Source organism: Podarcis liolepis, assembly GCF_965112155.1.
Source record: "Podarcis liolepis genome assembly, chromosome: 7".
Classification (NCBI taxonomy): Eukaryota; Metazoa; Chordata; class Lepidosauria; order Squamata; family Lacertidae; genus Podarcis; species Podarcis liolepis.
The window spans coordinates 62,265,492-62,293,181 of NC_139561.1; the positions used below are offsets into that span (position 1 = coordinate 62,265,492).

At 43.6% G+C, this 27,690-nt stretch overlaps 1 protein-coding gene across 12 annotated transcripts in view; it reads right to left on the reverse strand.

Moving 5' to 3' along the window:
• Positions 1-27,690, reverse strand: part of CSMD2 (CUB and Sushi multiple domains 2) — a 495,517-nt gene that overhangs the window by 156,150 nt on the left and 311,677 nt on the right. For 11 of the 12 annotated variants that reach the window (XM_083511538.1, XM_083511534.1, XM_083511539.1 and 8 more), the window contains one exon: positions 18,686-18,868. The exons of the other annotated variant lie outside the window; for it this stretch is intronic. In XM_083511538.1, coding sequence (XP_083367664.1) covers positions 18,686-18,868 — 183 coding nt within the window. The remainder of the gene's footprint in view (positions 1-18,685; positions 18,869-27,690) is intronic. 12 annotated transcript variants of the gene reach the window in all.

Here is a 27,690-nt window from a genome sequence, read left to right on the forward strand (position 1 = left end):
GTAGTGTCTCCAAAAAAAGTTTGTGGGGGGCATATATGCATCTTCAGTCATTAATCTGGGACTGTCAGTGTTCACATGTCCATCTTAGCTACATCTAAGACACTTGCTGTAAGATTATTACAAGGTATGAATTATTTCCTTGCCAGTGCATTCTACACATCACTGTAGACAGCACACAGGTGTGGGTGGAAATGCTTCACACAAGTCATCGGAAAACAGTGGAAAGGAGGAGCATTGCACACTATGGAAGTGGTGTGCAGAAACTGCCACTTGGAGGCTGTTTCCCACAGGAATCTGGTTGTCCGCTGTGGGAACAGGATGCTGAACTAAATGAGCTCCTGGCCTAATTCAGCAGCCCCTTCTTATATACTAAGCAATGGGTGAACCACAGAATCCCAACTCACAACCTGCAGACTTTTGAAGCACTACAGAGCAACTATTTGCCACCCTGCCCGTCATCCTCTCCCTTTATGAGTAGGCCAGGGGCCTGAGCTAACCAGGTGTGAAGCCAGATGCTGGAAAAGTAAAGGCAATTAAGGAAAACGTTTAAAGCACAACAATGTCCAGAGGGATTCCCCCTCTCCCCACATTTCAGCTGACAGGGTCCATTTGCTTCCCATAGCAAGTAGGCTGTTTAATTGGTACTGTCTACTGCTTGTCTTACACATTACTGATTTAATAGTGCCCCCACCAACACCACATACACAACCAAACTGGCTTGCGACGCTTCACCTCCTACTCCTGGATACCCTCTGGACCCGCCCCTCCCCCCTTCCACCTAGTATGTAAAACCTTTTCATGTTAATTGCTGGCCAGAAAGAAAGGTTCATCATGCATGTTTTCCCAAACACAGAACTGTATTATTATTTATGCCGTTGCTTTTCCACCTTCCCACACCCCTCACCAAAGGTTATGATGCCATGATTATATTTTTTAAACTGTAAGGGCTTCTGCTGGTCTAGCCATTTTCTGAAATGAGAGAGGAAATGGGAAGCAGTTCTATTACAAGGACAAAAGAACTTGGTGATGCAATTAAGTCATGGGTGAAAAATCTTTTTCAGCCCGAGGGCCAGATTCCCTGATAGTCAACCTTCAAGCAGCCACATTCCAGTGATGGGCAGGGCCAGAAGCAAAAGTCGGGCAGAGCAATAGATGCACCTCTCATCTTTGTACTATAGGCTACATTCCAAAATATGTTAATACAACAGGGCTTTTAAACTCCTTGCTTTACCCAAACTTCGTTTTCAACTGCCACTTTGCTCCCTCCGTGTTACTTTCTGCTTCTTCTTGTCAAACCTCTATTGTTGTTTACAGTGGCCACCTCTTTTTATCCCAGTATCCCTCCTCTCCAATTTACTCAAACCCCTGACACTGTTTAAAACAACCACTTTTTTCTTTTCAGTTTTCCTCCCTTCTCAGTGAACTCAAATGCTTCCTTTCCTCAACTGTCACATGTAAAAGAGATAGGTATGTAGATCCTTCAAATATTTTGTAGTACCTTCCTAGAATGAAGGAACTTTACTCAAACCCCTGCCATTGTTTAAAACTGCTATTTTCATCTCCATTTTCCCCATCTCTGCTTTACTCAAATTTCTGCCAGTGTTTTAAGACACTAGTTTTCCTCCCCCAGTGCTCCTCCTTTCTCACTCCCATGCCAGGTCCACTGCTATTTTGCAACTGGCCTTCACTTTTGCTTCCCTACTTGACTTCAAACAATTGCAGGATTATGACAAGGCACTACAAATCCTCCAGTGAGAGCTGTGTGATGACATTCTTACCTTTTTATCATAGAGAGAGACAAAGTCAGAGGTTTCTGCACACTCACCCTCAGCTTGCATCCAGGCAAGCAAGATGCATTATCACAGGCCAACAACACTTTACTGCCAGGCAAAAGTACTTGAGAACGACAGGGAACAGGGATAATGGTGGCAGTGGCGCTGAGTGGCCAACAGAGAGTTATGAAGGTCAGGAAGAAAGGCCCCTGAAAAGTGTTAAACTAGTTGTCCTACACTGGCAGAGGCAAGCAATTCTATTTATAAAGGCTTCCAGGACCAAATCATTCACAACAGTATCCAAATTGCTGGTGAACTTCCATACCACCTAAAAGACCTGAAATGTGTTTGAATGTATAGACAAAGGCAACTTATTTACTGAAAAAAGTTTTCCAAGTTAGACATTTACACACCTCTGTCTTGAAACACAGTAAATAAAGAATAAAATTTAAGGTAACAGAAGACATATGTATGTGCACAACACATCTCCACACCCATCTTAGTAATACAAACTCTCCTCCAAAGCTTCTGCACACATTGACACCCCCCCCAAAAAAATACCACTTTATGCATCACCCCTCCAGACATGAAACTTGATCATAGGCCTCTGGAAACTCATGCAATCTTACTGGAGACTAGGAGCTGTACCTCTATACATGTTGCTCACCAAGCCCACCTACTTGCCACCCTTTGCCAATCCCTATCTTCTTGCCAACCCCACTCCCTTTACACTTGACCAACGCGCCCCCCCATTACAGCTCTCCATCCACTTTACACTTCATTCCCTTCCCCCAAACTAGTGGTGAGCATGACTTTCTCCTTTCCAGAGCAGCCATCACAACAGTATCAGAAGCATGGCAGTGGTTTACAAAGGGACAAGGATTTTCTCTCCTTCATTTCCCTCCCACTCACTAGTGGTGGCGCTAACAGGGGAAGCAGCAGCATAGCATAGCAGGAAGGTTGTAGGGTAGCTGCCCCAGTCTGTCCCTGTGTGGCTTACCTGGCCTGCCCACCACCTGCACTGCTTGTTCTCTCTGTCCACTCACTCCCCCTTTCTGCATGAGCAACAGCTGCATGACAACACTATTACAATTTTATTATATATTAAGAAAGGGATTTTTCAGAACTGCGTTCAGGTTTGAGATGGAGCCCAGTGGCTGCTATTTTAAATTTGTGGAGAAAGAGTACATCTGGGGGAATTGTGGGAACTTAAAAATGGCAGCTTTCAAACTTAACTGCCTAGTGGAGGGGAGCAGGGCAGTCATCAGTGCTGGTGAGTATTACACAGAAGCAGTTGTTCAAAGGTGCCAGCTGCCAATGCCAGGCTAAGGTTTAATTTTTCCGGTATGATGGCTGAATGACACTTCATGGAAACACAATGCTAGAAAAGGACTTTTGTGGAGGGGGAGGCAAGGAGCCAAAACGACACCTGGACTTCCGGGTTAGCGCCATCGGCAATGGCGGAGTTTCTCTGACCGAGAGGAACCCACTCCGTGATAATCCGGTCTTGCCGCGGCGGCGAAGGCGGAGACCCTTTAAAAATCCCAGACGGAGGAAGCCTGGGAACGTGGGATTCGGCTGACACCAGGAGCACCTCCCCTACTCGCAAGGAAACCCTTTTTCGGGGATCCGAAGTGACGTGGGGTGAGTGGCGCGGTGTTTTGAATCAACCGCTACTTTTACGGAGTGAAGCCGCAAAGCCGTTGCCGGAGAGCGCTGACTTTTTCCTGTGGACAATTGGACTCTAAACAAGTACCCGTGAGTAGAACGGAAAATTGGATTAAGAAACATTTTAATTTGGCACTGAAGCGGGAAGGTTCTAAACAGGAAGTCCGCCTCCTGTTTTTGTAAATAGATTGAAGCAAAAACTTTGCAAGTCTGGAAAGTCGTATATAAAGGTCTAAATTTCCTTCAGTTATTACCACCAAAACCCCTCTTGAAAGCAGGAGAAAAAGGGGGGAATTTTTGACTGTTCAAGCCTGCAGGAGAGAGAGTAAAGAAAGATAAATTTCCACCGTCTCAAACCTGGGAACGGGGTGTCAGAGACAGAAATTTATGGGGAAGTTCATTGACTGTGAATGGAACATCTTTTGACAGATAGTTAAAAAAGAGAAACAAATTGATTCCAATGTTGCCTTTTGCATTCAAAAGAAACAAAATATTTGAAAAATGAAAGTAACTTTCTTTTGTTGGTCCTGCTTTCAAAAGATGGATACAAATAGAAATTGTCTCCTCTAGAGGGAGCTTGTTAAATTGTTGCTGGACTCGATCTGGGGATTTCACAGCTGTGAAGATTAGGCTCGTGAGACCAGACTCTGACCTTGAATAAAAATGTGTTTAGAAGAAGCTTTGGTGCTTGCTTTTTGCAAGACAAGCGCTTTGCTGGAGCAGATGCATGAGAAGATGGATTTGATGACTGTTGCAGTTAAAAACTTTGGACAAACGGCGAATACCCATATAGAAATCATTCAGGAACCAATCCAGGAACCTGTTTTGACAGGGCAAGTGCAAGTGCAGAAGATAATGGAGGAGGTTGCTGTTGAACCTCAAGTAATACAAATGGAGAGACTCTAGGCCTTGCAGGAGCATAAGCAGCTGTTCTTGAAGTTTGAATCTGGAGTGGACCAGGGGGAGTCTGGAGTTGTGAGGGCTCTTAATTTTGGAAGGACTTTGAAACATGCTTTTAAATACTTTCTGGATTACAGTTTTGACTGTGGGGAATGGGCTGATCTGCTGAGGGGAGATGGAGATATTTTTGGATTGGAGTCGTCCCGAGACCTACCCCCCAATGAGAAAGGAAAGAAATTAAGAAAAAGATCAACAAAAGACAAAGTAAAGTGCAGGTATAAACAAGAAGAAGATCTGCAGAAGGGACATAGAAAAGGCTTAAGAGCCTCGGATATAAGATCACCAGGTTGATGGACTAGATGGAATGGACAAGAAGGACTGACAAAACCTGAGACCAGGAAGAAGAGACGTTGGATGAAGATTGGAAGAAAGTTTTTAAAAATTTATTTTGAGAATTAGTGTAAAATTAATGAGTATTAGGAAAAATGTTGGAATGAAACTATTTGGCTTTAGTAGAAATGATATAAGGAGTCATGTACAAATAAGTATTAAGTTTTAATTTTTAAGGTTTTTTTATGGTAAGATAAGGTTAATAAATTAAGGTATATTGAATGACAGAATATAGTGAAAGATGGAAAGGATTTGCTGAGTTAATTAATAGGTTAGATTGTTAAGATAAATTATATAACAAAAATTGAGAAAGATGGAAAGAATTTGCTGAAACAATTAATTAAATTAGAATACAAAAAGGGAGGTGTGAGGAGGTCGATGAAACAAGTAAATGAAAGATAAAGATATGGAACATTGGATGTGTGTTTTAATGTTTTGTTTTGTTTTTGCTGTATTGTATTGTTTTTTATGTTTTTCCTTTTATGTATTGTAATGTATGTCTTGTTAAATCTTTTGTTGTTTTCTTTTCTTCTTTTTTCTGTAATTCTTAAACTATTAATAAATATCTTTTTTTTTAAAAAAAGGAGCCAAAACGACACCTAAACTTTCCACCTAAACTTTAAACAGTTCAGCTCTTACATTTACCCAAATGACAGTAAGGTCAAGGAATTATTCAGCCTGCCTCTTTCATTACAGCAGGGTTGGAGAATCTTTTTTCATACCAAGGGCTGCATTCCATTCTGGCCCACCTTCTGGAGGCCACATGCCAGTGGTGGGAAAAACCAGAAGTAAAAGGGGGCAGAGAATTCCCCCCCCCTTGTACAGGCTGGCTTCTATATGCACCCCTCTGCGTCCTCTATCCAGGCAAGCAACAGGCATTATCAGAGCTTAAGGACACATTCTAGCCAGGCAAAAAACACTCATGCAGGGTATGAAATAGGACTAGTGAGGGATATGACCTGGGGAGAGTCACAAGGGCCAGTTAGAGAGACCTGGAAAGCTGCATTTGGCACTCAGCCCTGAAATTTCCCACCCCTGCACTACAAGAAAATATACTAGTCCACAATCAGAATGAGTTACACTTAACCTCTATTGAGGAAATAATAGCAGTTGACAGGAAAGTAGTACAAGGATGAAACTAGTGTTTGATTTAGAAACAGAGAATTGATCACATGGCTGTAAAATAAATGCAATGAACTACCTACAGCCAACATCTGGCTTTAAATGCCTTCAGTTCTTGGCACATGCACCTCTCCTTTCTACACATTGTGCAGTTTCCTCCCCCTTCATGCTCCAGCTTGGCCTGATCGTCTCTAGAACCAGAGGCAACTTCATTGCTAGAGACTCTCACACTGTCTGCCACGTGTTCCCCTACCATGACATTAGAGAAGTTCAGCCACTTAGTGCCAATTGTTTTGTGAACACCACCATCACAAAACAGCTTTAATACACAACCACATAAATAAATATCCCTGGAAATATACTTTGTGCAAATCAAGGATTGTGATATGGCACTACAAATCCTCCATTGGAGGCTGCATGATGACATTCATACATTTTCATTATATAGAGAGACGAAAGCCAGAGGTTTCTGAACAGCCACCTTCAATTTTTGATCCAGACAAACAAGAGGATAGTCCAAGGACTATCCAGCATTAAGACCCAGTTGTTTAACTGTGAGTATGTGTTCCACTACTCATGAAGTTTGGAAAGAAGCAAACCCAGCTCACCCTGAACAGAAGTGTACTGAATCATAAAACGGATCCATGTGAACCACTTCACTGTGGGGAGTTTAGGTCAGCATGGGTTAGCCTGCTTTTGCATTTTGGCCACACTCACTTTGACATGCATCCCCAGAAGGGTTGATCCATCCCTGGGTTAGCATAAAGCCAAAGCTCAGGGCAGATGTGCATTGCGGCCTGAAATTCAAGTAATTTCACAAAGCAGCTTTGACACAAACATGATATCTGCAGTGACTCTGTGGTGCAATTCTGATGGAGGACAGTCTTATGAAGGGACCAAGAGATGAAAGGTGACAATGCAATACATATCCCCAAGACCATCCTTTCATGAGGTAACACTGAAGAACACAAGCTGAGTAGAGCACACTTATCTGCACCTTCTCCCCTCCAATCCCAACTCGATAACCCCAAATCTCTTACCTAGTGGTGATTAAGCTGTGACCCTAAAGAAGTTGTTGGACTCCAACTCCCATCAGCCCCAGCCAGCATGGCTAATAATCATGAGTGGTGGGAGTTATAGTCCAGCAACATTTGAAGGGTCAAAGCTAAGCCACCTGGCTCTAACCCTTTTCTGATTAGCCATTCTAAAACCCACCTCCATGTGAGGCCAAGGTGGTTCCTAGGCAAGATTCAGCTGTTTTATCCTGTTGGCAGAGGCGGTTTTAGGGTGGCATGACTGGTGTGGCAGCACTGGGCGCTGCGCTGCAGGGGGCACCACAGCAGCGCTGTGGGATGGGGAAGGGCACCAAATTTAAGCATCGCACAGGGCACCGCTGAAATTTGAGAGCCCAAAGTCTGCCACTGCTGTTGGAGATTAGTTGATAAAATGCTTGTACTCTGAGGTTGTTGAGATCTGAGTTCACACTCCTGCATGAAGTTCTCTTTTTGTGTGTGTTTGTGTGTGTTTTTGGGCCAGTTACTATCAGACTCAACCAGGTTTTGTTAATTTATACCTTCAATGTATGCAGCTCATAGTACAGAATAACCTACTTTCCGGAGCTGTTGTGATGATAAAATAGGAAAAGCTCATGTACACAATCTTCAGCCGGAAAGAGGAAGCATAATACACAAAATTGCAATAGAATGAAATAATTGATTTACAAGGGGGGTGGAGAAGAAAGTGGGAGGGGGAGGGGGGAAAGGTCAAGATTACCTTTGCAACAATTAGGATTTATAATCTGCATTCCAATGAACCAATGAAAGATAAGATTCTCAAGATGATGAAGTCTGAACAGACCCGATGTTTGAACTTATACAGTAAACAGAAAAATGTGTTGGGCATGCATGTGGTCGCAAATATATTCACATACCCACCCACTCATTCTAGAAATGCTCTGCTTACAATTTATTGGACTGCTCTTTGCAGCAGGCAGTTTATTTTTCAGGACATCAGCAAATGTAACTAGGCTTAAGGGGATTTGGCACAAACCTGCGGGAGGCTAATCCACTACATATTCCTTCTGCAGTTCTCTCCTGAAGTTCAAAGCAGAATCCACAAACTCTTTTTTAAAATACAGCAACCCATAAAACAACAGGCAGGCAATTACTCCTCAATTCCTTAGTGGAACTTGGCAAATTACAAGGAAAGGTTTTTTTATTGTTTAATTGTTTTGAGATGTTTCATAGGATGCAATTCAGAAATGGAAATAAATAAACAGATAAACAACCTCAGCACAATGTTATGTAATATTTGTCCTCAACAGATTCCTACAAAGAGATTTCCCAAATTAACAGATGTTACATACAGGTGTCGTGAGCATCACCATTTTTCTGCTCCCGAGGGAAACCACCACACACACACACACACACACACACACCATTAGCAGATTTGTTAATACAGTAGTAGCATAACCTTTCAATTCAATCCTCCTTCTTCTTTTAAACCAAGATAGTTCCTGCCCTCAGGGTTACAATCTAAAAGACACAATACAAAAGGATGAAGGGATGAGGTCGGAGAAGGAAAAAAGCCAACTCAGGCACTGGTAGTGACAAGCTGGGATGGAAACTGCTCAGAAAGAAGAGCCAAAAAGAGCTGATCTCTCAGTAGGGCCAGTGCATTCGGGTCTGCAGGCCCATCTCTTCCTCTGCTGCAGCCTGATGGAATGGCTGTGGCTTGGGCATCCCCATATCTGCCATTGCTGACAGAAAGATACCCTGACTGTACACAGCTAGACTGTGGGAAAGCAGAAAGTTATGTTGACGTAGAACCCAGATCTGTCTGCCTCTGTCCCTTTGGAGTGAGAAACTAGAGGCTACAGGTCAGAGTGTTTCATGGACGGGCAAAACGTTACCACACTTTGGTGCAATTCAACTCATCCAGTCTAGTCATTGGCTCCCCTTAAACTGGAAGGGCTAGAAAAGCATCCGTGTCAAGCTCAGATTTATTCTGGGCAACAGCAGCATCTCCTGTGACTGATTCTGACTTCTGATTCCAGGTTGTGACTCCACAGCTCTAGCAACAGCTACACCTTTCCCGCAAATGCAAGGTAAATCAAGAGGAGGCTGAAACTCGGCTCCAGCATACGTTGGTCAAACATAACTGAGTTGGCTTTGGAGACAATTCCACTATCTTGGTTCCTTTGCTAAACAACATGCCACGCCTGTTACCAAAACCCAAGAGAAGATATGTGAAGAATGTGAGAAGAGTGGCTGGATGAGGCCAATGTCCCATCTAGTCCACCATCCTGTTGTCACAGTGGCCAACCAAATGCCTCAAAGCAGCACCCAAGCACAGGAGCAAAACTCCAGAAAGTGGTATTCAGAAGCATTATTGCCTCCCAGCTGTGGAGGCAGAGCATAACCGCCACTGTTTTGTTTCCCATCACTCATTTCTCCAATTTGCCACTCTGGGGCTCTGTATGAAGTTGTGCATTATGGGAAGGAAGAAGTGAGACAAGGAAAGTTGGGAAAGAAAGCAATAGTCAAGTGACAGGTTAATTTTTAGCTGAATGTAAAGCTCATCATAGTTAACATGAAATTATATAGTGACTCTGGAAACATTGCGAGGAGAAAGCCATTGATCACAGTTTGAATTCCCCTCTTATAATCCTGAAAGCATACATGGGGCAGTGAGCACAAGAGGCTAGACATTCAGAAAGCAGCCTGTTTATGATGGGGGCCTGGGATCATTCAGCAGGTATAATAAGGCAATATGGGATTAACAAGAACAGGTAATTACTACTAAGGGTTGCAAAATTAATGCACGAGAAAGAATCCATTTTGGCACACAGGAGGAAGGGCTAAGAGGAGGATTAGCAGAGAAACGAGACTTCAGAAGGGGAGAAAAACTTTTACAGCTGTTAAAAATAGTCCCCCACTTAAATCTAAAAAGTGAATTTAGGCCTCTCAGGTGCCTACTGCATCATGGGTAACTGTGGCTAATGCAAAATGAAACAGGAAAGTGAAGTTTCTAGCTCAGGTGTGGGAAACCTGTCGTCTCCAGGTGTTGCTGAGCTACAAATCCCATCATCCCTGGCCATGGTTGTGAGGGCTGTTGGGAGTTGTACTTTAGCAACATCTAGAGAACCCAGGGTTCCCCAGTGCTGTGCTAGCTGACAGATATTGTAAATTCACGCAACATTATTGAAGCCAAAGCAAATTTAAAAACTCAGGTGTGAAAATGCCCTTATTGGGTGGAATGAACATGAAGCGCTCCTGTTTTCCATGGAGGTAAAACACCAGGCAACATCTGGGCACAGAGAGTTAACTGTAATTGAAACAGATAATTCTAGACACAAATAATATGCAGAGGCTGTCAGTATTCTCGGTGGATATCCTTTCCTCTCTCTCTCTTTTTTAAAAGAAAGTTAATATCCTGCCTATTGATCCGAAAAATCTATATGATGGCTCAGAAATAAAACCAATACAATAGCCAAAGAAGATGATAAAACAGAAGCACACAGCAACAGCAGGGAAACCAAAATCAACAAACCAAGAAGAATTAATCTGGCTGCCCACTTGCACAAAGCTTGCATGGAGGTTACACAATGTCTGTTCTTTACTGAGCATCCATTATGTTATCTTTAAATGATGATTATACATCTTCCTGTCGATCAGTCTTTATACCACATATTTTAGTGAATCTACCTGTCACTGCATTCCCCCCACCCAACAATTTTTATTATTATTTTAACACAACAATACAAACAACACGTGAAACTATACAAAGTTTTTCCAGTTTTATGGATATATTGGGTGAAGCCCAGCATAGGAAGAAGTGAAGAATTAATTAAGGTGATAGCAAAAATGATCTGCTCATAAACATGGAAATATTCATCTTGCCCTAAGTACCCGAAGGTCAGTCATCATAGCCAGTGGGCTACTTACACAACCTCTCCACACGGGGGCTTGGGAAGCCAGGGGATACAGAGAGTAATGGAAACAAAATCTCCTCAAACCTATCCCTCTTAGATAATCCTCTTGTCATCCTTCTGTGCTGCATGAGGCTATTCAAAAGAGCTACGTCTGAGATGCTATTTATCCAAGCTTCCATCAGGAGCTCTGAGTCAGATTTCCAGTGATAGGCAACAACCAATTGCACTGTTAACAAAAAAGAACACCAGGTCTCTGTGCTTGATCTCTGGATTTTTGTCATTTTGCAGTGATAGCAGGGCTAGTTTCAATACTTTGGCCATAACAGAAGAGGCAATGGCAAAAATCCATGCCTCACTGTTTAGTGCTTTGTTGCAGGTCCACAACATATGAAAAAAAAATGAAGCATGTCCCATGCAGTCCTTCCAGCACAAAGGGGATAAGGTTTTGTTTAATTGGGAGAGCCACACTGTGGTCCAGTGCCGTCGGTGAAGGACCTTGAGGGGCACCAACTGCAGGTGCACAAAGGTTATCTTAACCATGGGGGAGGGAGGACCACACCCTTTCCCACTTATGTCCATCAATTTGTATCTCAAGGTATCCTTCCCAGACCTGGTGAAAACCATCAGAGGTGCCCAAGGTGTGATCTATGAGTATACATTATATCACTGAGGCCACTTCTCTATTTCTTAAATTTGATCTAGTGCATAGGGAGTCAAATAGCGTAAGAGAGGTAGACTGGAAATTAGCATGCCTGGGTCAGCTGGAACCATGCAGCCCTTCTAGCTGTCCTCTAAGAGCCTCCTTCTTGGTGGCTTGGCCTCTATGTATTAGATCATGAATTCTATATACCTCAATGGATTCTCAGGTCCAAAATTGCTGATATTTATCTAAATGACTAAATGTGGGATGTTCAAACAACAGGGTAAGGGGAGGATACACCCAGGACCAGCACGGAGCCCCGCTCCCTCCAAGGTAGAAAGTTGTTCTTAAGAGTTATTCATTTTCCTCACTGCTCCCCTGGAGAACCACAGAAAGGGAAGTTCTCTAATGGATGGCAAGGAGGGAGAGAGCTCAAGCTGTACCCAAGGGGTCTCCAGAGAGACTCTGATGAGTGGAATTAAGTGTTTGACTTGGAATGCATTATAGTAGGACTTCAATGGGGAACACCCAGCCCGCCCCCCTCCGCACTGGGTCCATAAAGCGTAGTGAGGCTTACCCTCCATCTCTTTTCCTGGGACACAAACTGTTTAACAGTTTTTGGCAATGTTTAAAACTTGCAACGGGAGCAGGGATGGGAATCACTTGGAATGCATCCAGAAATCTGGCAAAATAGACATTTTGACTGCTGTGATGCAGCTGAGGCAAATTAAGACGGCTCCACCTTTTTAATTCTGCCAAGATTTCTTGGCCAAAATTTTGCTCTGACAATTGATAGGGGTCTGACATAAGAATTAGACCTAAGTATTTTTTTAAAAACAACACAAAAAATTGGGTTGGAGTAAAGGCAGATGTAGTGAATGGCCACTTGTGTTTGGGCTGGGACATGTTAACTGGGAATACAACACATTTAGCATATTGGATTCCAGTCCTGCTACATGATAAAACATACTGAGCTGTGATTTTAGTGGTTTCAGGGCTTGTCTGGGCTTTTACAACATTAATAGCATGTTAGTCACAAACATATTTACCTTATGTTCTGCTCCACAAAGCATCACCCCCTCCAGAGCAAATGGCAAGGGTGAGAGAGGGCTACCTTGTTTACTGCTCCCCAGAAGGCTGTTTGCTGAAGCATCGTCCCATTAATGGAGATCAACGCATGGGATGTGGAGTGGAGTAATTGCATCACATGGAGGAACTTCAACCACAACCACATTTTGGAAAGTAGTAGACTTAGGAAGTTCCACTGAATTCTGTCAAATTCAGAATTTGGTGCCCTATGAGGTCAACACTGCAGAGAAGCGGGTAGAGCTGACTTCATTGATAAGGTTTATTACCTTACTAAATGTTCCTGCATGATGGCAGTTTGGTAGGGCACTTTAACATAATGGCAGTAAGTAAGTTCACATCCACATTTATGAGGGTGATAGGAGTCCAGAGCTCTGGGTTTGAACAATAACAACAGTCTGGAGTTGTGCCACATCAGTGGATTTTTGCTCCCATCCAAAATAAAATAAAACAGTTTAATCAAGCATGGCAACAGTTCTTCTTCTTAAGCTTTGTAGTATTCCACCATGAAGTCATCAGTCTCTGGGGATTTCCCAGATTTGAGCTTTTGGATCACTTCCAACACCTCCTCCCAAGTTACAGGGCAGCTCAGAAGTTCTATCTGCTTGTCAGACAGCTTTAATTTAACCTTGGAAAGGTATGTATTTATGTTACACTGATCTCAGACTGTCTGACAATTACAAGGGTGCAAATAAATTTTAATGCCAGCTCATCAGTTGCCATTTGCAGGACTTGTCTCTCCAACTGACTGACTAAGAGTCTCATTCGCCATTTTGGAAATGTTCAAAATCAGATTCTTCAATGTTTCCTCTTTTCTTTTTTCTTTTTTACTTGAGTGATAACAGGGTAGTTGCCCAGTCCAAGGAAAAGACTTTGCTAATTTTAATGACATGTTCATCTGCTTCTTGGGCCTCCTCCATTGTGAGGATTATTTTGTGCTCTTTTGTGAGTGGCAACCTCTGCTCTTCATGTCGGAGTCGAGGCCTCACCTGACAGCTCTGAGTACTCTCCCACAACTTCTTCCTCTAGCATACATTTGGGGACACACAGTCTCTAACATCACCTTGCTGGGAATGTAGTTTTTGAAATGGGAAAGTGGAAATAAATGCCATGTTGCCTTAGATGTCCCATTGTAACTGGAGGGGTTGTTCCACCACTAGCCTCAAAAGTTAGCCACTCCCCCAAGTCCATTTTTTAAAAAGTAAATTTGCTGTGCCTGAACAGTTTAATCCACTTTAATGGCACAAACCTAAATTTCCAAGTATACTATTTAATCCTTCCTACCAAACAGTGACAATCTGGGGGCAACTCTAATCTGAACAGCAGGTCCAAGCATCAACAAGTTAATGATTTTTCCCTAAGCTGCAAATGACCAGGATTAGAGCCGTATGTCAAACTCTGATTTTGCTGACATTTTAGTTCCATTTCAGAGATAGGTAATATAGCTTCTTCCATTTCTTGAATGCTGTTCATCCCAGGTTCCTAACCATTCACATTCATCACGCATTTCCATATTTATGTATTCAGTTTCTAACTAACTAGTCCTCATAGAGGCTTCAAAATAATCGTGAGGTTAAAAGAAAGAACAATTACAGTGAGGGCAGCCAACCAAAATTAAAATACAGTAGATGGAAACTGAACAAATTTAGGAACCTCCCCTCAGAGGTCGATAGATGGGGTCCATAGTGAAAAAAACTCCACTCCAGTACCCAAGTTGCACCACCAAAGTAACTAAACACAAACATCATATAAGGGTTTGTTGACCAAATCAGTGATCCTGACATGTGAATTCCTCTAGAAACTCCATGTTCAGAAGCAGTATGCCTTATAATGTCTAGGTAAACATCAACACATGGTGTGGAATCATTACACTTTGCTGCTTGTCTTTATGCATTGTTGCTCAGCATCTGCGCTCAGCAATTGGTGTTACATCACACATTATACTTATTCACAAAGAGGTTACAAAGAAGGCAGGGAGCAAAGGGACACAGAGCAGTAAGAGCCATAAGCTTCATGTAACGTGCAGTTAACCCAGAGACAATATCCTCCCATGAAAGCCAGAATGCTATGTCAGCTCAAAGTAGAAAGCAACATCATATGTACCTTTCACATCACACTTATTCACGGAATACCAATAAAATAAAATAAAAATAAAAATCATAATGCTATATCACAAGAGCCACATTTTGGCTTGGAAATGGTAGTTCCCACTTCGGTTGCAAAGTTAAGTAGATGCACAAATTCCAACAAACTACAAATTCTAGCAGAACAACAATGACTTAAAGACCTAAAATAAGGATCTTAGCCAATTAAGACAACCAAGCTTATTTCTTGTTGAGTGTGCAGTCATGAGATAGTTGTGGCCTATCATGCAGCCAAACGTAGAGCATTAATCATGAACAAATCAGTCAAATGCAGTTATATCTATAGAAGGATGAAGTGATCACTACCTTTCTTTTGATTCATTAATATTTGCTGATTGCTTAAGAGCACATGGCAACAAGGAAAAGCAGACTTGTGAACACCTGGGCAAGACAGTGAGGCTCACAACTCTATTGAAGCTCCAGACCTTCTAGCTGTCACCCCACCTTCCCTCTGAGCTGAGACAAGTTCATTGCAATTTGGGAGTTAGTGGCTGAAAACACACACACACACACACACACACACACACACACACACACACACAGCTTCCCACCCACATTCCCTTGCAATTTGCACAAATGAGAGGCAGGTAACACCACAGTGTTTAATACTAGGAAGACCCTTCCCCTCCCCTGCCATTCCCAGTGGCAGGGAACTGCATGGCCCACAAGCAATGCCACCAGCCCTAGCACATGCCCCCCCCCCCAGATGAGACCCTGGACCTCTTCCTCACAATCATATTGTGTTTTACCCTTTTCTTTCCCCAAAGTCAGCTGCATATGATCACCACACACCCTTGCACCCCCCCAAGTTGTAAGGCTGCCACTCATTTTATTATACAGCATCAGATCTAGCTTTGTGGGTAAGTTTGGGTTGTCCAGATGGACTGAACTACCACTCCCCACCTGATCAAGACGCCACTGTCTTGCCAGTCCTGGGAAGTGACTACAGATGCCTGGACAGCAGAGTAACTGGGGGTGGAGGCTAAGCAAGACACAGCAGGGTGCTCAAAGCTGTCACTGAAGGTACCACAGGCTTCCTGGTTATCTGACTGACCTTCTGATCCCATCTGTGGGCTTGAAAGAAACCCTTAGTTCTACTCAGCACATTTCCCAAGACATTAAGGGTCCATGGAATGTCATGGAAGCATTCCCCAAATCTTCAGCCTGTAAAGAACCAGATCATTTGTGACACTCCTTGGCCCAGATCCAATCCTGCTCATGAACTTTAGAAGGTTTGTGGAACAAGCACAGCTCGAAGCAGTCCACAAACTGTTCCAGAGCTATTCAGGTGATAAACTATGGAGAAGCTACATATGACAAAATGATGTAAGATGAATGTACCATGTTCCCATGTTATAACACACACACATGCATTTATTTACACTTTTAAACATTTCACTCTCTTTGTTCCTCCTCCAAATTCCCACCACCATCAATCTACTTCTACTTCTTATTCTCAAATAATATTGAATCACAACTACAGAGCTACAGGTCAGCCTCATGTACAATCAGGTATCATGTGCAGTGCTGGCTGCTAACCATTGGGACTGGTGGGGGACAAGGCAGTCAGGCCAATGGTGGGTGGAGCCAGAGCAAATGAGTGGCAGAGCCAGAACCAATGGCAGGTACAGACAACTAATTCTAGCTTTAGTTGTCCTCCCCATTGAATCTCACAAAGGCAACACTGAGACTAAGGAGGAGGAAGCTGATAGTCGGCTCCACCCCCTGGATTGACCGCAAGAAAGAAGACAGGCAGGTGGGGGTCAACTGGGAACAGACTGAGTTTGGTTGGGCAGTGCCCCATTCTTGCAATGGCATTTAGAACTATGAACAAGCCTTCACTGGTGGCATCTCATGCAAAAGGGTATCAAGAGCAGAGAAAGACACAGCTGATTTCTTCATTAATACGTTGACCAATTTTGCTGCAATTCCTGATCAAACATTTGCATGGACTCCTTCCTACCATCTCTAAGCCTCCCCCTGCACTGCTTCATATCCAGCTACTGAACCATCAGAAAATAATCCAGGATGATCCGGAAACCAAACCAAAACATACCAAAACAAACCCCACCAACTCTGGACCTCAAAGCACACACACAGATTTCAACTGCACTAGTTAGATCAATAAATTAAACTAGGGGTCACCAACCTGTCACCCACCCCAAGCACAGAGGCCTTTACAGGAGTCCAAAGGGTCTTCTCTTTCTACTGAAATTAGGCTTGAAAGTTGCATATAATTCAAGCCAATTGAATAGGTGGCAAGACTTGTTTGGTTATGGGGTGTGCACATTTGTGTGGTACCCACCAGTTTTCCTGGTATGGAAACATGCCCAGAAGACAGCCCCAAATGCTAACAGAAAGTTTCCAGAGCAGTTTTAGTTGCAACATATTAATAGATTCCGCCTCCCCTCCCCAATATAATGCTCTGTTCTCTATAATGTTTGACAATCAATAATTGTGAGTGTCAATGATATTCTGTGTATGTTCCCAAATTAAGCTGCATAAGTAAAAATACTTTGCCTGTGGCTATTTTTTGAGGAGAAGCTCAGAAATTTCAGCTAAGGATTTCACAAGAAACCAAGGCAGGTCTTATATTAGGTGAATGCCTCAACTCAGCCCCTAAAAGGAGAATCAAGATGGAAAGTAACGCCCACTACAAGTGTTCTGCCTGACCTAATTCTACTCTCACACAGTCTCAATGCCAGTCTACTGCACTTCCCCCACTCCATGGTCAAATGTTTACCTTAGGGGCCAGGCAGCACTAGGGCAGCTCTTTGGATGGAATGGGGCTACCTGGCCTTGTGACCATGCAGTTGGGCTAATGACCCATGTGGTTCCTTCCAGCTCTACAATTCTATGAAATTCTTGCTATGAAATTCTTGCTATGATCTTGGTGTTGTGGAGCCTACTTCTGCTTGGGATCACAATTCCGATCACACACACCCAGCACAAAATGTTAATGGCCAAAGATGGGGAGATCAATGTCCAAAATCCAGGGTGTAAGTAGCTGCCACCACATCAGGATGCCAGCTGCATCTTCTATCACTCTGGGAGGAAGAATGCAGGAAGGAAGCCAGGTGGACATAAGACTGCAAGAAGAGCCCAGCTGCATGGATCAAGCCAAAAGGGGGCCAGTCTAGTTCAGCATGCTGTTCTCATAGTGGACAACCAAATGCCTATGGGAAGCCTGCAAGCTCATACATGCAGTGGGTATGATCCATCCAAGGAGATGACACCTGCCTGGCCTCCAATATGGTCCCCATGCCAAGCCTTGGACAAGGACAGACTGGGGGCAGTGGGGGAGAAAGAGGAAGTAAGCAGGCATGTGATGGGTTGGAATAAGGAAGGAATCAGCATTCCCAATGACTATCAATCACTTTCCTCAGGAGTTTCAGTGTCTGAGAGATTCCAGCTCATATTAAGGGCAAGTAGACTGTTGTTCAACCTTCTCTGTTTTCAACAAGCGGCCTCTGTTGACATGAATGCAACATTCAACCAGGCTCTCATGTGTGATTCAGACTCAGACCAGGACACCTGATTGTCTCAGGAGCAAATGGGGTTGATGGTCTTACGACATGGCAAGGATTACATGTTGTATGAAATGGCCCCTCCACATAGTAGCATTGTTTCTTATTATCAAGGTAGCTCAATCTGGATGGTGGGCTTGGGTCCACTCCCTCCCCACACCCACTCACCCTCCATGTCTGTGTCATTGCTGAACTTTGAGGCTTTGACACCCCCACAGACAATCTATGCATGGGCTGCTGAGAATCTAAACTGCTGAGACTTTGAAGCATTCCCTGCCCCCCGCCCCCCAGTTGACCTACTTGTTCAAGATGCAGCCTGCAGGTTCACTCCCTCCCTCAACCTGCTCAAAAATGTTTCCAGAGTTATTGCATTAAACAAAGAACCAAAACCTCAATTTCTCAATATCCCACATAATAACCCATTTCCAAAATGTGCAATGTCGACAGCTCCTTTGCCATCCCTCACAAATGGCTCAAGGCTGCATTCCTTCTCTCTGACTTACAAACACAGATTGGTTTCTGAGAGGACCACTGGCTACTCTTTTGACAAGTGATTGTTTTCTGTCCTTTCAGTTCAAATGCAGGCTGGCATTCAAACGTCAACGAGTCCCCGTGGCGAAAGGTTGACCCTTGTCTCTTGCCGTAGGCTGGCACTCCTGGATCTCCACAACTCCCCTGGTCGATTTCTGAAAAAACACAAAAAGAAAGAGACAGGAAGAGAAGTGGGGAGGGCAAAAGGAGACCTGGGGGCAACTTCTTTTTACAATCCCTCGATTTTATTCTTGCAAAGCTGGGAACGTTCTTTTTTAAACACAACAAAGAACACCACCACTTGTGATTAAACTGGGGACTCTGGCTTGTTTTCCTTGTTTAAATAATAATTTAGGGGACACTTTGAATTTTCCAGTGGCAGTCAACACTTCTATAGAAGAATGTGCTTGACTCCTGCAGTTCCACGACCTTGTTGCCCCCTTCTGGCTTCATTGCTCCCCTTCCTGGGAAATGAGTCTGGCAATTCAGAAGTGTTACAGAACCTCATGTTTCCAATCTGATGTGGAAGGCAACTTTGGGAGCTGAGAAAAGCCAAGAGTGACGTGGTCTTGGCAGCCTCTGGGCTGCTGGCTTGCCACTCCTTGGTATAAAAAGCAAGTTTTTAGATCTAAAGGTTTCTGTGGGGGGAAGGTGGCTCAAATCTTCTCTGAAACAATGCAGCTCAAATGTAGGATGAAGGAGAAGTTACCTGCAATCATATACAGGCTGTTTCCCAGTCTCTCCTGTAAGTTTTTCTTTTAGATACAGAATGAGGGGGGGGGGTAGCAGCAAAGAGAGAAATGCCAACATCTGAATGAGCTGCTTGCTAACCCTCAGCCCAACACACACACACACAGAGAGAGAGAGAGAGAGAGAGAGAGAGAGAGAGAGAGAGAGAGAATGGCTAGGACCAGAACACCTATAAAACTGTGCCAAATAGAGTAAGTGGTATTTTGCCAGATTAATTGCTAAAAATATATTTGGATCTATTTTCAGAGTTCATCTCATTCTATCTGCCTTCCTAACTGGCCCACTTTAAGCCACTATTGTCATCACCTCAAATGCATTTGGATGTTTAATTAGAGAGGGAGGAAACATTTCCTAGGCAGCATTTTTGTACTCCCTGCAGGGGAACTGAATATTTATTTCATTTTGTGAACATGGCTGTATGAACAATGTGAAAAGTCACTTTGCTAAGAGAATTTTCCAAAGCTCAGAGGCATTTTGAGCATGAAAATAAGCAGCACAGAAGTAATGGCGAGGAAGTGCAATTCACCTATGCTTCCTCTGTCCCAGTTTTTCCATTGAGTAACTTTTATCATGTCAATACAGGGAACTGTGACTTTTCCACCTTAAAAATTATGATTGTGTGAACTGGCTTAAAGTAGCATACCTGGTTCTGCTAATCAAGGCAATTCCCTTTACCAGTTGACCCAGGGGTGCCAACTTGAATAAAATATTTTGGGGGAGGGGAGGTAACCCTGTCCCACATACTTGATCACATGACACAGCACACACCATTTGAATGACAATGCCCATCAACTGGGGTGGGGCTGGCCCCCTCAAATATTTTATTGGGTGTGTGTGAAGGAACCTCAGCCCCAGGAACTGACTCCCATGCAGGTGCCTTTAAGTTATTAATTACATTAAAGTTTGCCATAGCGAACAGTAAGCCAGATAAAGCATCTTCCTGTGGAAAGAGAATGGCAGCAGAGTGGAAACAGCTCCAGCCATTATAAAATACAGGTGGGAATGGAAACGGCTGCCTTCTTACATCCCTCGTCTTCAGCAACATTTTTTTGTAAACCACTCCCAATGCTCCTCTGATTAATCCCACCTAACCCTTCCTCATCTAGTCTTGATTGCTCAGTGTAAATTCTGTGTCTCTTCCACTCTCCTTGCTCTGCTCACCTAACATGGAAGAGCTTCGGATCCTGCAGAATTTCACACACTGATGAGGCTAAGCAACAGTGATGCCACTGGCGCTGTCCAAGCTCGCACTCAACATTGAACTGCAAGCATCTGTCAAACTTGAACTTTTCAAATCAAACAGAGAGCCCCCCCCCCAGCCCTCATGCCTGGATAACAGCTTGTACACAAGCATATCCAAGTAAAAGGGGTTGTGTGAGTGGGTGCTGTGGGTTAAACCATAGAGCCTAGGACTTGCCAATCAGAAGATTGGTGGTTTGAATTCCCGCAACGGGGTGAGCTCCCGTTGCTCGGTCCCAGCTCCTGCCAACCTAGCAGTTCAAAAGCACATCAAAGTGCAAGTAGATAAATAGGTACCACTCCAGCGGGATGGTAAACGGTGTTTCCGTGTGCTGTTCTGGTTTGCCAGAAGCGGCTTAGTCATGATGGCCACATGACCCAGAAGCTGTATGCCGGCTCCCTTGGCCAATAAAGCGAGATGAGCGCCACAACCCCAGAGTCGGTCACAACTGGACCTAATGGTCAGGGGTCCCTTTACCTTTACACTTCTTGATTTCTACAGTTCAACGACTGTGTACACCTACTGTATATACGCAGAATGTAACATGTGAACACCCCTACTAGGACAGGCTTGCAGAACCATCAGAGCTGTGATTTCTCAAAGGGTTCCTGCAATCGCAAGAACATAAGACCCTGCTGGATGAGGTCAATGGTCCATCTAGTCCAGCCTCCTGCTCTCACCAGCCATCTCTGGGAAACCCACAAGCAGGATTTAAGAACAACTCTCTCCTCCTGTGGTTTCCAGCAAATGGATTTGGAAGCATTATTACCTCTGCCTGTGGAGGCAGTGCACAGCCATCATGGCTAGCAGCCATTGATAGCCTTATCCTCCATGACTTCGTCAAATCCTCTTTTAAAGACATTCAAGTTGGTCAACATTGCCTCCTTGTGGGAGTGAGTTCCATAGCTTAACTCTGCGTGAAACTCCCAACATTCAGTTTTCCTGGGTGTCCATGAGTTAGTTAGTATGAGAGAAGGAGAGAAACATTCGTCCTTCCACTTTCTTTGCGCCATGCATAATTTTCTATCATGTCACCACTAAAAAGTCCCAAAGGCTGTAATATTTGCTCATAGGAGTGTTGCTCCTTGTTCATTATGCATGCCCTTTTCTGAACCTTACCCAACCCTACAATATCGTTTCTGCACTGAGGTAACCAGAACTGCACACGGTATCCTGAATGTGGTCACACTGATCAGAATAACTACAGGAGGAAGGGGGAAAGCAAGAGGCAGATGGGGAAGGGAATTCTTTTGATGAATGTGTTGTGTTGCTGAATATGGTGGATTGAGGGGTGGGGAGATGGCTGGTGGGTTGAGCATGTCATTTGCTGGGCCTCTGAGCTCTTGGATTGGCTTAAAGATCCCCCCCATGACTTCTTGTACACACACACCCTGCCCCCTGAAAAATCTCAAGCAGATCTGAGGAGCTGGCTGGCTCATTTTTACTAAATTAAATGTCAAATCAAAGTGTGAAGAGATGCAGGGTGTCAGCTCTTTTGCAGAATCATGATTGAAGAGAGAAAAAGTGTATGTGTGTGTATGTGTGTTTTGTGTTGCATGACCATCCCAGGATCATCTCATTTATTTTATTTATTTCATAAAGTTTATATACTGATTGGTTGTAAAAAACAAACAAACCCCAAACCTAGTGTAAAAGATTCTCTCATTTCTAAAACCAAGGCAAAACACCCTTTTGTGTTCCTGCAGAGATATAAAAGCCTTGGGGAGATAAATAGCATTCTGAATCCAGGAATATTGCCTATGTGCAGTCATCCCCCAGTCCCAGTTATCTGCTTACACACCATTTCATTTCTAAAGAATTTCATTTCTCCCTCTTGCTATTAACACCAGCAGTTTCTCCCTTTCATACCTTCTCCAGTACTTTCCTGCTATTAATCTGTGTCACATTATTCCCATTTTCCACTTTCCCTGGCCTTTTTTTATCCCCTTCATCTGTGATCAACCACTTTGCTTTCATTGCCCTTTCTTTTAAAAACTAAACTAAACTAAGTGTTTCTCTTGGTTTTCTCCTCCTTCTTCTCCTTCAGTTTTTGATAGCAAATTTGAAACATCTTTTGTGACACCTTCCTTACAGAGAAAATTACATAATCCATGATTTGCATTAATCCAGCTCCTGTTTTGATGCAGGCTGAACAGCAATGAGATTTTCCCACTGCTAAACTGTCTCTGGAAAGGCACTGATGCAGGTTGGACTCTCTGCCAAATAACTAAGGCGGAGACATGCTTCATAGGTGGTGAAAATAGAACAATTTGTTGTTTTCAATTTTGTCACTGCTGATAATATGTCAAGGACACAGGCTTTCAAACAGGCTGGATTCTGACCTGCCCCTGCCCCACCATATCTAAAAACCAAACACAGGACATTAAAAAAATGATTAACTGTTTATTCATCAGGAACTCTGAGCTACTTAATGCTGAAGAACTCCCCCCAACTCCTGTGGGAAACTTTGATAAGTGGTCAGGCTTGCCCAACTGGCAATCACCAAACAACACCATGATCTCCTAAGCCAGCAAGAGGGGGGGGGATCTCTGGGACTAAATGGGCCTGTGAGGCTGTTTTCCCCAATATATCTGCTCCACACCTCACATCAAATGTGACTACAGGTGTGGAACAGGTAAAAATTAAAGCAGGGTTTGACGTTAATGCTGATCAGCCCTGGCTTCAAGCACTGCTGATTTTGGCTACACTCTGGAGTTCCCAGTTGTGAGCTCTGGAATGCCCCTAGTTTCAGGTTATTTTTGAGGGGGTACCTGGATCCTCAGCCTCTCTTGGAACACCTTGTTTTGGTCTCTGTTACTAATGGAACACTGCTGATGAGACTTCCCTGAGTGCTGTCCTACCAGAGTTTCCCTCTTCTCTGACAGAACAGGTAAAAAAGTAAAGGTGAAGGACCCCTGGATGGTTAAGTCCAGTCAAAGGCGACTATAGGGTTGTGGTGTTTGTCCTCAGACAGCTTTCAGGGTCATGTGGCCAGCATGACTAAACAGCTTCTGGAACAATGGAATACATTAACGGAAGCCAGAGTGGATGGAAATACCGTTTACATCCCCACCATAGCAGTACCTATTTATCTACTTGCGCTGGTATGCTTTCAAACTGCTAGGTTGGCAGGAGCTGGGACAGAGCAACGGGAGCTCACCCTGTTGTGCAGATTCAAGCCACCAACCTTCTGATCAGAGAAAAGTTTCCCTCTTCTCTGGCACAACAGCACACATGCTTCTGGCCAAAAGACTTTTTGCAGGATTATACTCGTTCTCCTGTTTATTTGTTTAAAAGCATTTATAAGCAACTTAATTTTTTAAAATAAAAAAACCTCTAAGCCATGCAACACATAAAAACAGCAAATGTTGAGTGGTATCCAACACACTTGTTCTGTCAGCTCAGGAATTTATGCTTGTGCAACAGAACTTCCCCCCTCTTCCCCTTATGCACACACAGCACACCCCTCAAATCTCTTCCAGAGGGTTGGGCAATCCCACAGAACAGATCGGCACATAGGAGGACAAGAGAGGGGAATGCTCTGTTGCGCAAGTGTAAATCCTTGCGCTGACGGTACAAGTTACTTCATGCTACAGTGGATGCAGTCCAATATGAAAAATACAACACAAAACCAGTAAAACAGTAGTATAAAAACATAGGAAAACAAATGAAAGCAGAAATTCAGGGAATTCAAACCAATAAAAACAGGACCCAATCTCATTGGTCAAGCAAAGCCTGTGCTTATAAAAAAGGGAGGGATTTAAAAGACATCTGAAGCAACTGGTTGCTGCTTCATGTCCAGCAGAGGAAAGGGCATTCCATAATACAGGAATTCCATTCAAGATGATCAAATTCTGTTTAATGTGATTGTAGTTGATGATGTAACGTTCTTTTGTAAAAAAAAGAAGTAAGGATTGATGTTATCCAATTTCTATTCCAGTGCATAAAAATAGAAACACATTTTCAAAACTCTTATAATGATCCAATGCAATTTTTAAATGTTGTATACAACACTAGTTTAATTAATTTGTATTTGTAAACAATGTGTATAAAAGCTATTGTTAAGTGCTCTTGTTTTAATGAAGTGAATGCTTTTAAAGAGGCTTGACCATTATTTGACTGTATTTGACTGTTCAATTTTTATATATTTCCTAAATAAATAAACATTTGTCACCCATCACCATAAATATTCTCAGGGTGGCTCATTAAAAACACTGAAGAACAAAATATACAAGGAACAAAATAAAACCCCTTTATTGCAGAGGGGAGAAAAAAAGCATAATGGTTACGAAGGAAAAGTCTGGGGAAATAAACAGCACTCAGTCTGCCATTGGAAAGGTCCCCCCTAGGGACAGAGCTCCATAAATGCGAGAGGGGGCAAACATTTGAATGCCCTCTCCTCACTTGCCACTGATTGCCACTGGGGGTAGGGCTCCAATGACAGTTCTGGGTGTATGGATAGGATGATCTGGAGTCAACTGATGAAAGCCATGCACACTGCAGAGTACAATGGAGCCCCTTGTAGGATAAGGTTACCAGATTCTTTTCAATGAATCCAGGGACACTTATTGTTTGCTATGTACATGTGAATGCTGAGAAAGCTGTAATTCCAGGAAATGTTCCCGGGAAATGGGGACATCTGGTAACCTTATTGTAGGACATCTGCCAATCTTGTTGGGATTGCTGACTTCCATGAACTGAAATACACCAGTACCCCACAACAACTGCATACTTGCAAGAGGCAATGGAGGGCACATGCTTTGTCTTAGGAAAAAAGGTTTGCCTGCCATGACTTATTTTCTCATTTAGGAACCCTTGACAGGTTTCCAAACCAATTCAGGAGTTCCTGCAACCTTTCAAAAATGCTCTTCCACCCAGCAGAAGGGGTGGGTGAGTGCAGACTCACAGCATCAACAGTTGGTGGATTTGAGCTGAAACAACTACTGACAGCCTCAAGTAACAGAAAGGAAAGTAAGCAAGCATTAGATTGCACTGTGGGGTTGGCAGATCAGGGGTGTATGACTTGTAGGCAATATTAATGTAAGTACATAAAAAAAAGCCTGATGGATGAGGTCAATGGCCCCTCTAGTCCAGCATCCTGTTCTCACAGTGGCCCACCAGATGCCTGTGGGCAACCTGCAAAGAGGCCACAAGCACAAGGGCAATCTCCCCTCCTGTGGTTTCCAGTAACTGGTATGCAAATTAAACACAATGAAGGGGAAGGCATTGAAGAAAAGTTTAGCAAAAGCGAACTCCAGATGGCTTAAGCAAAATGTCAACTGGCAACGTGAAATGTTGCCCCCTTTTTAGTCTTCACTCCATTAAGCTTTAAAGTCGTTAAGAGGGGTCAATAGCAGTCAGTCTGGAGGCGGAGCGACAGAAAGGGGCGAGTGTGGGGAGAGAAGTACATTAAAAAATAAACATCCCTTGAATATTCGGCAAACATCCATTACAAAGGTCGGCGAACTCATAAAGCTGTTTTGGCAGGGAGCCAACAAGGGTGTGTTTGTGTTTGTGTGTGTGTGTGTGTGTGTGTGTGTGGAATATGTAGCACTCAGAGAAAACAATTTGTTCTGACCTACTTCTTTTGAAAACTAGATGATGAAATCATCTGATACAGCAAGAAGGCTCTTTGCAGAGCAATACATCTGCAAGTATTTGAGCATTAATCTGCTGACTTGACCTGCAGAGAGCAGGGCTTGGGTGTGGATCACAGAGGCCCACTATAGTCTTCCCTGCCCTGTCCATGGTGCTGAATGCACTACTGTCTGGCTGGACACATTGCAGTGCGGCCAGAGTGTTCACTTTCTGTACGCTGCAGCACCTCATTCAGTGGCTCACTCCTATCTCCAGACCCACAGGTTGCTAAACAGCCACAGTATTTCCAGCTGCATGAGAAGAGGGCTGGGCAGGAGTCTCTTATCACGCTGCACAGTGATATCTGCATTCCTATTCTTCATTGATATTTGCCAGCCATCCCTGCATTGAGACAGACAGAACAATCCACAGACCCCCTTAAGGATAGGAAAATAGGGAGCAGCTTTAGCTCAGTACTTTGAAGCACTACTGACAGTCTGTGAAGAAGACAGAATGCTTCCAAATACTAGTTGCTGAAAACTACAGGAGAGGAGAGTGCTGTTATCCTGCTTCTGAATCACCACTGTGAGAACAGGAAGCTGAACTAGATGGGCCACTGGCCTGATCCAGCCAGCTCTTCTTATGCTCCTATGTTTCAGACCAAAGTCTTTCCTGGTCCTACCTGGCAATGTCAGGGATCCAACTTGGCACCCTCAGCATACAAAACATGTTTTCTACCACTGAGTTATGGTCCTTCCATCTTCTTTCACTGAAACTATCTTGCACCAAACCTCTAAAACTATTTAAGCATGATGAGTCCTACTGAGCCCCAGCGGGACTACTTTCTGGATGGCATGGCTCAGTATTAACATACGGGAGAATTAGAATTTGGGACCTGTCTTTAGTGCAACAGTAATACAGTGGATGCTCGGGTTGCGAATGTGATCTGTGCAGGAAGCACGTTTCCAACCCGCAGTGCCGCATCTGCACATGCAGAGGTCACAATCCGGTGCTTCTGCTCATGTGCAAAGCATGATTTAGCGCTTCTGTGCATGCGCAGGTGCCAAAACCCAGAAGTAACCCATTCCAGTACTTCCGGGTTCGACGCAGTGCGCAACCTGAAATCGCGCAACCCAAAGCATCTGTAACCCGAGGTATGACTGTAATAATAGTAATAATAATAGTAATATTTATTCCCCAGCCACTCTGGGCGGCTCCCAGCAGAACATTAAAAAGAGAATAAAACTTCAAACATTAAAAACTTCCCTAAACAGTCACATTGGTTGAAGTGTCCTGATCTTCCACCTTTTCACTTCCCTTCTATCTTATTCTAATATAATGCGCAAGCTGATGCCCCATAAATATAATGGGCAGGTTGATGATGTCCCAGGTTGATGGCACATGTACAGA